The sequence below is a fragment of the Tupaia chinensis genome, unplaced genomic scaffold, assembly GCF_000334495.1.
Source record: "Tupaia chinensis unplaced genomic scaffold, TupChi_1.0 Scaffold000320_1, whole genome shotgun sequence".
Taxonomy (NCBI): domain Eukaryota; kingdom Metazoa; phylum Chordata; class Mammalia; order Scandentia; family Tupaiidae; genus Tupaia; species Tupaia belangeri.
The window spans coordinates 85,621-96,515 of NW_006159813.1; the positions used below are offsets into that span (position 1 = coordinate 85,621).

At 52.9% G+C, this 10,895-nt stretch overlaps 1 protein-coding gene across 2 annotated transcripts in view; it reads left to right on the forward strand.

Moving 5' to 3' along the window:
- Positions 1-10,895, forward strand: part of FOXN4 (forkhead box N4) — a 47,933-nt gene that overhangs the window by 25,360 nt on the left and 11,678 nt on the right. Inside the window, exons 1-2 of one of the 2 annotated variants that reach the window (XM_006151484.1) lie at positions 590-652; positions 8,039-8,184. In XM_006151484.1, the coding sequence (XP_006151546.1) occupies positions 606-652; positions 8,039-8,184 (193 nt within the window). In that variant the 5' untranslated portion in view covers positions 590-605. Of the gene's footprint in view, positions 1-589; positions 653-8,038; positions 8,185-10,895 lie in introns of those variants that run through there. The other variant, XM_006151483.2, reaches the window with a different exon arrangement.

Here is a 10,895-nt window from a genome sequence, read left to right on the forward strand (position 1 = left end):
CAAGAGAAGAATGGAGGAGAAGGGATTGCAGCATGGCCGTCACCCCTGGGGGGTGATTTCTCACTTTCTGTCTCTCTGTCTCTCTCTTCTGTCTGGCGAGCGCATGCGCCCTATAGCAAAAACCTCTCCAAAAAAAGAAAAGAAAAAAAAAAAGAATTATTTAACTTTATTTATTTTAATTTGATCAGAGAGGGACAGAGAGAGTGAGAGAGAGAGAGAGAGGGAGAGTGAAAAAGCAAGCCACCAGGTCCAAGACTTGAACCGTGGTTGGCCATGTGGGAGTCCAGCACCTTTAACCACCACGCCACCTGCCGACCCCCCAGCTCTCTTTTTATAGGCCCTGATCTGTAACTCCCTTGCTGGTGGGGCATAGTGCATGGGGGTGTGGATCTTCTATAATGAAACATACTCAAACTCAAAATCCCATCAAGTCAGCTCCTTCAACTCCAAACCAAAATCAAATGTCCTGTTGTTCAAGGGCAATGTAAAAATGCCATGGGTTTCCCCATCAGGTTTGAAAAGAAGAATGTTTCAGAACACTGGAAAGTTCCGGAACTTTCTGTACAAATGGAAACATCCCTGCTGGCCACTTGTGGCCACTGAGAATGGATTGCTCATGTGGACGAAGTCACCCCATTTGTTTTTCTAGAAGGTCAGAAAATAGTTGGGTTAACTGAGAAAGTGTAGCAGGTAATTAACATCTAGAGGTAAAAAGACGACGGGATTAACATGTAGTTTTTTGAATGTTAGTTCTTTCCGATGGGTTTAACTATTGGGTCGTTGGGACAGTCAAGATACATTTTTCATAGCAAAACACGCCATGACTTTTCCGATGACCCAGAAGCTGCCTGTGACTAATGGCTACCTGCAGGAGAGCACAGTGATAGAATTTCTTAGGCCTTCACAGAGCACATCTTCAAGCAGGGGGAAAGCACGGGGTGCTATGGCCAACCCAGCCTCTGGAGGTGGCCTTCTGGCTCAGTTGCTCCTGGCTGGGTGACTCCAGAAAGGCCCATTCGTCCCAGGCCTCAGTGTCCCATCCAGTAGGTGGGAAGGTGGTGATGACAACCTCCACCTAACCCAGGCTCTTGCAGGTGTGTAAGTGGCTATAGCTCAGGACTGGACATACACCAGAGGCTTATCCACTGCAGCTTGGTCCACAAGGGTCAGCTGGCCTTTTATACCTTCCTGGACAGGGGGTAGGGGCGGATACCTGGAAAGCAGGGTCTGTTTGCTGGCGTCAATCCATGAGTCTTTACTGGGCACCCCTGGCCCTGTGCTGGATGGACTCTGGGGTACAGCTCCTTCCTCAGGGGGTTCTGGGGGGCCACCTGTACCCAGTGTGGGACTCAGCCTCTGTCCTGGCCTTCTCTCCACCAGACCCTGGGGCCCCTGGAGACCTGCAGCTGCAGCCCCTGTTCTCCCAGGAACACCAGCACTGCTCGGGGGAGAAGGATGATTGTGGACATCTAGAATGCTCCCTGGGGCTCAGAGAAAGGGGGGATCTGGTGAAAGATGCGGACAGGGAGGAGGGAAGACAGCTTGTGATGAGCAGACGACAGAGAGGAGGGTGAAGTCGGCGGGTTGGAGGAAGCAGGGCCCACATCTGGCCTCACCTGAAGCCTAGAGTGTACCTGTAGCCCACTGCTCACTGCAACCGGGACAGAACCCGGGGTCACCTGAGCCAGCTGAAGGTGGAGGGGCCTGGCTGGCCAGTCCCTGAGGGTGGGGACTGCGTAGACTGCAGGTACCCAGAGGGCCTCATCCCTGGAGAGCCTACTCGGCCCAGGCAGCAGGTTGGGGGAGTGGGGCAGTACACAGGTGGTTTAAGTGGGAACTGCGGGTCTGTGGTGGAGACAGGTGTGTGGGGACCAGGGGTCCGGATGCATGGCAGAGAAGGAGGAGGACGGATGTGTACCAAGAGCTCCAGGGGGCTGCATCTACATGGGAGTTACTCCCACTATGCAGATGGAGAAACTGAGGCACAGGAAGGCTTGGAAGTACAGTTGATGTCACCAAACTAGAAAGGGAGCAGCCAGGCCTTCATCCCAGGGTCCCTCAGAGACTCACAGAGACACACAGAGACAGAGACTCACACAGGAGGATAGCACAGGGGAGTGAGAGACAGAGGAGGGCATGGAGAAGGGGGTCGGAGGGAGAATGGAGGGAGCTGCCTCCTCTGGGGTGACCCTGGGCAGGCAGCAGTGACATGGGCGACCAGGATAAGGGGGAGCTGGATTTTTCTCCGTGGCCACATCTGAAGAGACAGACTCAGAGTGATCAGAACAAGCCTTGGGGACACCAGTGGGGACATGGGGCTGGGTTTATCTTTCATTTGAGTCGAAAATGATCTGACATTTCCCAGCAAAGGAGGAACTCGGGAGGCTGAGATGGTCCATCTGTCTGTCTCTCTCACACTCACACACACGAGGGAATATTCCCAAACTCTCTGAGATGGGAGGACGGGCCACGAGGCCCCTCCACCTCTGCACCAGCAAGCTAGTGCAGGGGGTACTGAGGTATCGCTGCTTATTATACTCACCCATTTTACAGGACAGAAAACTGAGGCTAGGAATGAAGGGCCTTGGGAAGCCCAAGTGGTTCCTGAACAAGGAGCCATTCCAGTGTCACAGATGCCATAGGCCCTGTGGGTGACACTGTCTAAAATGAAACACTAGGAGAGAGAGCATGGGGCAGATGGGCAAATTTTTTTAAGAGATATTTTTGCTATTGGGTGCATGTGCTGGCTGGAGAGACAGAGAGATAGAAAGCCAAAAATCACCCTCCAAGGGAGATGCCCACATTGCAATCCCTTCTCCTCCATTCTCCTCTCAGAATTTCAGGCACTCACGCACACATGCCCAGCATGAGTTTCAAGCCACCGGGTTTGGGACTCAAATCATGCTCAGCCATGTGGGAGTCCAGAGATGTAACCATTATGCCATCTGCTGGTCCCCAGATCGGCAATCTTAAAGAAGGAACGTCAGGCATAGCAGGGGGTGCCACAAGCCACCATGGGGGTGAATGTGCTGATGTCCCTTTCAGAGGTGACAGAGATTGTTGAGGGCGCAGGGTGGGCAGTGGGGATGACATGATGTCATTTAGGTCCTGATTTGTCACCCTGTGGTCCCCAAGACGCACACTGAAGAGATGTCTGCATGTCTGGGAGACCTCACGGGGCAGCAGACAGTGAGCCTGGCTTCGGAGCCACAGGTCCCAGCGGAGTGCTCCTCGGAGCCTGCACCCAACACAGGACTCCAGCAGGGCTGGCTGGGGCCACCCATCAGGCACATTAGGGCCTGCAGGATGGACTGAAAGGAGGACCAGGCCACTTCTCAGATGCCTGAGGCCTGACCGCCACCCCCCTGAATGAGTAGCAAACCCCCAAGAAACAAGAACAGGGGCCAGGTCCAGGCCACTTCTCAGATGCCTGAGGCCTGACTGCCAGCCCCCTGAATGAGTAGCAAACCCCCAAGAAGCAAGAACAGGGGCCAGGCCTATGCTGAAAGTTGGACTCATGTGACTTTTTTTCTTTTAGACATTTTTTGCTATAGGGTGTGTGTGCTCGCCAGAAAGACAGAGACAGAGAGACAGAAAGCAAGTAATCACCCCCCAGGGGGGATGGCCACGCCGCAATCCTTTCTCCTCCATTCTCCTCTTGGGATCTTGGGCACGCACACATACGTGCCCAGCATGAGTTTAAGCTACCAGGTCCTGGACTCGAACTGCGGTCGATTACATGGAAGTCCAGCGACATAGCCATTACGCCAATTGCTGGTCCCTCACGTGGCTATTTGATCCTCACAACTACCCAGTAACATAGGCTCAAGGTTCTGAGGTCACTTGTTTGAGATGATGTAGCCCAGAGGCTCACAGGACTTTAATCCAGATCTGCCCCAGTCAAGGCCTGAGCTCCACCCAAGCCCTGGCCATACCACCTTGGGCCTTCCTTCCCCACAGCACGGCTTCGAGTCACAAGGGGGGACTCCAGGGTCTAAGCAAATTTTCCTTTGTTCATGATAAACCACGAGAGAGAGAGAGACACCAAGACTGAGATCTTCAGTTCTCCAACCTACTAGATCTCAGGCATTCGCGTGTATACCAGCATGTTTCACGCTAACGGGGCTGAGGATTTGAACCACAGTAACATGTGGGACCGGGCTTCTCTTGAGCAGCATGTTAGCATGTTAGTAGTGCCCTAGAGCCAGCCCAGTGAGCTTCTTTTTTTTTTTTTTTCTTTTTTCTTTTTTTTAGTGTAAGTCGCATTCACTTGCCAGAGACACAGAGACAGAAAGAGAGAAATCATCCCCTTCAGGGATAGCCATGTCACAATCTCTTCTCCTCCATTCTCCTCTCTGGATTTTAGGCGTGCTGCCAGGTCTGGGACTTGAACTGTGGAGTCTGCCATGTGGGATCCAGCACCTTAACCACCAGGCTACCTGAGCATTTTAATCAGTTCCCAGGGAGTTGCTGTTTGAGCCCCGGACTCAGGGGGCGGTAACTCCTCACCACAAGCCATCTGATTCTTTGCCTGGGGACCACCTGAAATTGGAGCAGACAGATCTGGGTTCACATCCTGGTCATCTCACTTACACGCAAAGGGATTTCACTTTCACCAGGCTGGTCTCAGTTTCCCTATCTGCTCCCTCCCCACCCCACCCTCCAGCTGTCATAGGACCTGAGACACAGGATGGCTCTGCTAACGCTCCTGGGCCCGACAGTCATTGTCATACACTCTCAGGGTTGGTGGCCTGGGCTCAGTCTTTGGTGGACCAGCCAATAGGGCACCCACTGCATGCAAGGACATGGGGTGAAAAGGGACACAGGGCCAGTCCTTCATAAGCCACAAGGCAGGTGAGGACAGAGGGATGGATAGAGCAGGGTCCCTGTCCTGGTAGGTCAGGTGCAGAGGTTGTCCCCGAGCTTGGAACTCCCAGAACAGGAGCTGCTCCAGGGGTCAGAGGACCATGAGGACAGCCAGAAATCCTATCCCTGTCCCTTCCCTGCTGTTCCCCTTCTCTCCACTCATTGCTGAAATGAGGGGTGACGTCTGAGGGGACTTCCGGCATTTGGAAGTCAGAAGACACTCTTGAAAGTGGATGGGCATGGTCTGGGCAGGGAAAGGAAAATGGCCAGGACATCAGTTGATGCAGTGGTTGAGGCTTTGGGCTCTCACATGGCCAACCATGGTTCAAGTCCTGAACCTGGAGGCTTGAACCAGGCATGTGTGCATGTGTGCCCAAAATCCCGAGAAGAGAATAAAAGAGATCGTGGCATGGCCATTCCTCTGGGGGGTGATTTCTCACTTTCCGTCTGTCTCTCTGGTGAACTCACGTACCCTATAGCAAAAATCTTAAAAAAATAAAATTAAAAAAAAAAAAAGAAAGAAAGAAAAGAAAAAGAAAGAAAAAGAAAAAAGCCAGGACCAAGCATACAGGCCTGCTGCTGCTGCTCCTCACACAGGTGACGAGTGAGTCTGAGGAAAGGGATCCAGACAGGGCTCCCAGGTAGTGAATGAATGAAAGAGAAATGGGAAGCACCATTTCCTCAGCCCCGCCTGGGTGCTCAGCTGTGCTAAGCACTCTGGACACCTCCTGTCCCCTGCGCCTTAGGGGGTAACAGGTTCCGAGCGTGTAAGTGCCTGGGCAGGGTCCCAACACTGCTGTTACTTCCAGTCCCCAGGGGACCTGGCTAATATTAACACTAAAATTAATACCGGGATTAATATTTATAGAAGCCAGGTATCCATATTACATTTCCTCGGCTCCAGATACTAAGTGCTTTATGTGCAATGTAACATTTAATTCTCACAACTTCCCACAAGAGGGAAAGTTTTACATTTTACAGATGAAAAACGGAGGCTCAGAGAGGCTAAGCCAGTGGCCCAAGGGCACACAGGTAAGTGGAAACCAGGATTAGAATCCACAGCCCAAGCTTTAAACCATCATGTGCCCTGCCCATGGGGTTTACCCACAGCCGGAGATTTTGCTTCAGGTTGACACTCGAGGACCCGTTTTGATGATAAAGAACCCCCACCCAGCTACTCAGGGAAGTTGGGGGGCAAGTCTGCCTTGAGAAAGCTAGCAGCAGTGGGTAATCTCTCTTCTTCCTAGCACCAAGAAAGACAGCCAGGGAAGTAGGGAGCTACAGCAGGTTATTGAGGAGTGGGGCCCACAGCACTAGACGCTGGGAGGTCAGCCAGCTGTAGGGTTAGGAGGGGAGTCTGGGGGCCTGCCAGACTAGGCCTGCTCCCAACAGAGCAGTGAACCAGGCCCTGTCCCTCCACCCCATGGTCTCTGAGGGCCAGAGGTGACAGATGGCATTGCCCAGGCCTGGGCTATAGCTGTCACTTGGCCAGATGAGTTACTAGTGGGCCAAAGGGGGCGGCAGCCAGGGGGGGCGCAGAAACAATCGCATCAAGACCCCAGGACAATGGGGGCCACGTGCCACAGGGGCAACAGTCGTTTGTCACACAATGGGCCTCTGGGGGGGACAGCCGCCGGGCCAACTGCTGCCACCGACAGACACGACAGACACGGGCCAACCAAGTTTTCAAATCGCTCCCAGGCCCTGTTTTTCTATGAGGCAGCCAATCGTGGGGGTGGCGGGCCGTCACCTGATGCCAGCTTCATGGGCTGAGGGCCCAGGCCTGGTGGTCATGGCAACGCTAATTGTGGCCCTAAAACACAGGAGAGAAGGGTGGAGGAGGGAGGGGAGGAGAGAGGGAGGGAGAAAGAGAGAGAGAGAATGCGAGCTCAAGATAGCCGAGCAGAAGGAAGGGGGAGAGGGGCCTGTGCCCCATGCAGGACCCTCTATCAGGCAGAGATGCCCTTTTTGGCTGGGTTGGTTGGGTTCTCCCTCCCTCTCTCCCTCTCTGTCTCCCCCTCAGGCTCTGAGACCCCGCCTACTCTTGGAACTGGCACTCACAGCTTGGACCGTGGGCCTCTTGCAACAAAACAGAAAGGCCCTGTCTTTCTGTAAGCTGGGGTGGCTTGGGGTGGGGAAGAGCCCCGGGGAGTGGGGGGCTTCCAGAGCTTGGACCCCCACCCCCCAGGAGCGTTCCTCCGTGCCCCATTCCCCCGATCTTCCTCTCCTCTCTGCAGGCGATGGCAAGGGCTCCTGGGCCAGTGCGGATATTGCCACGTGGACAGGAGACCGGGTGTGGCCCACGGCTCTTGGAACCACGTGGCACGCACGGCTTCAGGGGCGCTGGGAGTGACAGGCACCTCATACTGGGGAACTGTCTGGTATCCTCGATGGGTAGCCCCTTTCCTTCCATCAGAGCAATGGTTTGCTCAGGACTCTGTTAGGGGGCAGTGGGCCTCCAGGGGCTCCCCAAGGTCCTGGTGAGGAGCTAAGCTTAAGGCCGCACTCCCCAGGGCCTCGCCCTCCACTCGCTGCTTCCTGTGGCCTCAGCCAAGTGACTGGGTGTCCAGAGTCTCAGCTCTCCCGTCTGGAAGAGGGGGTACCAGCATGGCCTACGTCTTGGGGCTGCCTGTTGAACCCTGTCCCCTGGCACCCATAGTCTCAGCACATGACCCATCATGGGTGGTCCCCAACTCATGCCATTCACATGGGCCCAAACATGGCGGGAAGCTGTCTGACCTGGGTCAGGCACTCTGGGCACTGGGCAGCCAAGCCTGCCACAGCACGAAGGGCCTGGACCACTGGCCCTGCTTGCCCTGCACTGTGGTATCCCAGGTGAGCACCTGCGGTGCCTCAGTTTCCCCATTTGTAAACAGGAACAGTAGTGATATCTGCCTCAGGACGACTGGGAGTGTTGAATGTGTTTGGCCTGGGCCTGGTGCATAATAAGTGCTCGGCAGAAACACTTTTGTGATGGGTGCTAGGTAAAATGGGGAAATGACTGGAGAATGCACACCCTAGAAACCACAGGGGGATCCTAGGGCCAGGTCCTCTCCCCCAGCCTCTAGGTGGCATGAGGAGGAGCTAAGGGGGTGCTTCCAGAGGCCAGGAAGCTTCCCAAGGGCCGGCCTACGCTCCCCATCCCGCCCGAGCTCCCTGCACCTCTTTGCAGGCTCATAGCTGCCACCAGTGATGAAGACCTCCCAGGGGACCTGCAGTCGCTGTCGTGGCTCACGGCCGTGGACGTGCCTCGGCTACAGCAGATGGCAAGTGGCCGCGTGGACCTGGGCGGCCCCAGTGCGCCACATCCACACCCAGGTAGGCTCAGGGGCAAAGTGGGTGAGAGATGGGAAGGAGTGTGTCCTAGCCCTGCCACCCACCTCCTGTGTGGCTGCAGTCAGGGGACTCTTTCTCTCTGGGCCTCTATTTCCGCATCTATAAAATGGGACTGGTTCTTCTTCCTTAGAGGTATGTGGTTCCTCAGTGACTTAACACTGCGCGCCAGACCTAGAGGGAACTGTTTCTGCCAAGAATGAGGACAGACCAGCCACCACCCTGGGGCATCTCGAACATTCGGCCCTGGGGCTAACTGTAGCCGGTGGCCTATTTCTGCATAGCCTTCGTGTTAGGAAGGTTTCTCCTTTTTTTAATTTTTTATTTGCCATAGAGTGCATGTGCTTCCAGGAAAGAGACAGACTCAAAGAGAGAGAGGGAAAGCGAGAAAGCATCCCACAGAGAGGAGGGCCACACTGCAATCCTGTCTCCCCCATTCTCTTCCTGGGATTTGGGGTACATGTGCCTGGTGTGTTTTTTCAGGTTGCTGGGTCCAGAACTCGAACTGCACAGTTGGCCATGTGGGGATCCAGCTGCCTTAACCACCTCTATACACCACAAGCTGGCCTGGGCTTTTCCTTTTTTTTTTTTTTTTTTTTTTTTTTTTACATTTTTTTGATGTGGGGGAGGCGACGACAGTGGAAAGAGTTTTGCTATAGGGTGCATGCGCTAGCTGGAGAGACAGACATATAGTGAGAAATCACCCCCTAGGGGAGATGGCCACACCACAATCCCTTCTCCATTCTCCTTTCAGGATCTTGGGCATGCACACACATGCACCTGGCATGAGTTTCAAGCTGCCAAGTCTGGAACTCAAACCATAGTTGGCCATGTGGGGAGTTCAGAACTTTAACCACTATGTCACCCACTGGCCTTTTCCATTTTTTTAATGGTTGTAGAGAAACAAAGACAGATGGCTGGCAAAGCCTAAAATTCTTGTTCTCTGGCCCTTGACAAAAGAAGTTTGCTGCTCCCTGATCTAGAAGATTCTGAGAGACACTACATGGGAAGTGCTGAGCATATGGGGTCAGGTACACAGTGGGTACTCAATAAAGAACGGCTAGTTGTAATCACAAGTGGATTAAATGCTTAATAAAGACACAGAACCGGTTGAAGAAAAACAGGACAAACAAAAACAACTGCCACAGAAGGTCAGACAATGGCCCAGCTATAAAATACAACACTCTGTTAGGCTGTCTCCCATGAGAAGGTTCCCAGTTCAAGTCCAGAGACCTCCCTATAAGTACGCCAGGTGTGAGTGTGCCCATGGTCTGGGGCTGGCAGATCACGGCTTTAAGACATTATTGGGGGTCGGGAACCAGCAGTTAGCGTAATGGCTATGTCGCTGGACTCCCACGTAGTCGAACGTGGTTCGTGTCCCAGACCCGGTGGCTTAAAACTCACGCCGGGCGCGTGTGCGTGCGTGCCCAAGATCCTGAGAGGAGAATGAAGGAGAAGGGATTGCGGTGTGACCATCCCCCCGGGGGGTGATTTCTCGCTTTTTGTCTCTCTCTGTCTGTCTGGCGAGCGCACGCGCCCTATAGCAAAAACCTTTCACCAAAAAACAAAGAAAAATGACATTATTGGGGGTGTTGTCTGTCTCCTTCATGAGAGATACATAAAAATAAACTTAATCACCATAGTACATTAACAGTACCAATAGCTTACAAATTGTCATCTAGGAGTATTTCTTTCACTGGCAAATTGTTCTTGGGCAATTCATGGGTGAGAGTAGTTCAAAAGGTTTGTGGAAAATGGAATTAAAGTACAAGTTCATTTTAGTGTGAAAATTTTTTGAAACTCATACGTGGTTTGTTCATAATACCCGTTTGTCATGAACCCGTTGAAAGCCCCTCATATTCCAGGGGTCAGCAAACTGTTTCTGCAAAGGGCCAATCAGTATGTACTTAACACCCCGTAGGCCATATGGACTTTGTCGAAACGATTCAACCTCACCACCACAGTAACTGGCCATAGATGGCATGGACTTGAATACATTGGCTGTGTGTCAGAAAAACTTACACAAATAGGTTGGGCCAGATCTGGCCTGCTGGCCAGGTTGCCAATCCCTGCTCTAGAACCCCTGGGCACAGCTGTGTGATCCCGGGCACGTGCTTTCTCCTCTGACCTGCTTGCTTGTCTATGGTGAAAGTATGAACAGAATTGCCCTCAGTGGATCGGAAGGATTCAGTGCAAAAAGCACTTTTAATACAGGAGGTGTTGAATAAATGGTAAAATAAGGATAAGGACATCTTCCCTCTCCACTGTGTCTGTTGGGCTCTTTCTGCATGCCAGACATTTAGAGCGATGAGTTATATAAGATGTCACCCCATGGGGCCAGCAGGTGGCATAGTGGTTAAGGTGCTGGACTCCCATGAGGCCAACTGTGGCTTAAGTCCCGGATCTGGAGGCTTGAAACTCAAACCAAGTGGGTGTGCACGCGTACCCAAAATCCCAAGAGGAGAATGGAAAAGAGATTGTGATGTGGCTATTCCCTCTGGGGGTGATTTCTCACTTCCTGTTGGTCTATCTTTCTCTGTCTCTCTGGCGATTGAAGACACCCTAGAGCAAAATTCTCTCTCTCAAAAAAAAAAAAAAAAAAAAAACAAGATGTTGCCCCAGTTCTCAGGGAACGGATGGCCTGGTCAAAGAGAGATGAATAAGACAAATAGAGCAAAGCATGAAGGGTGAGCTGA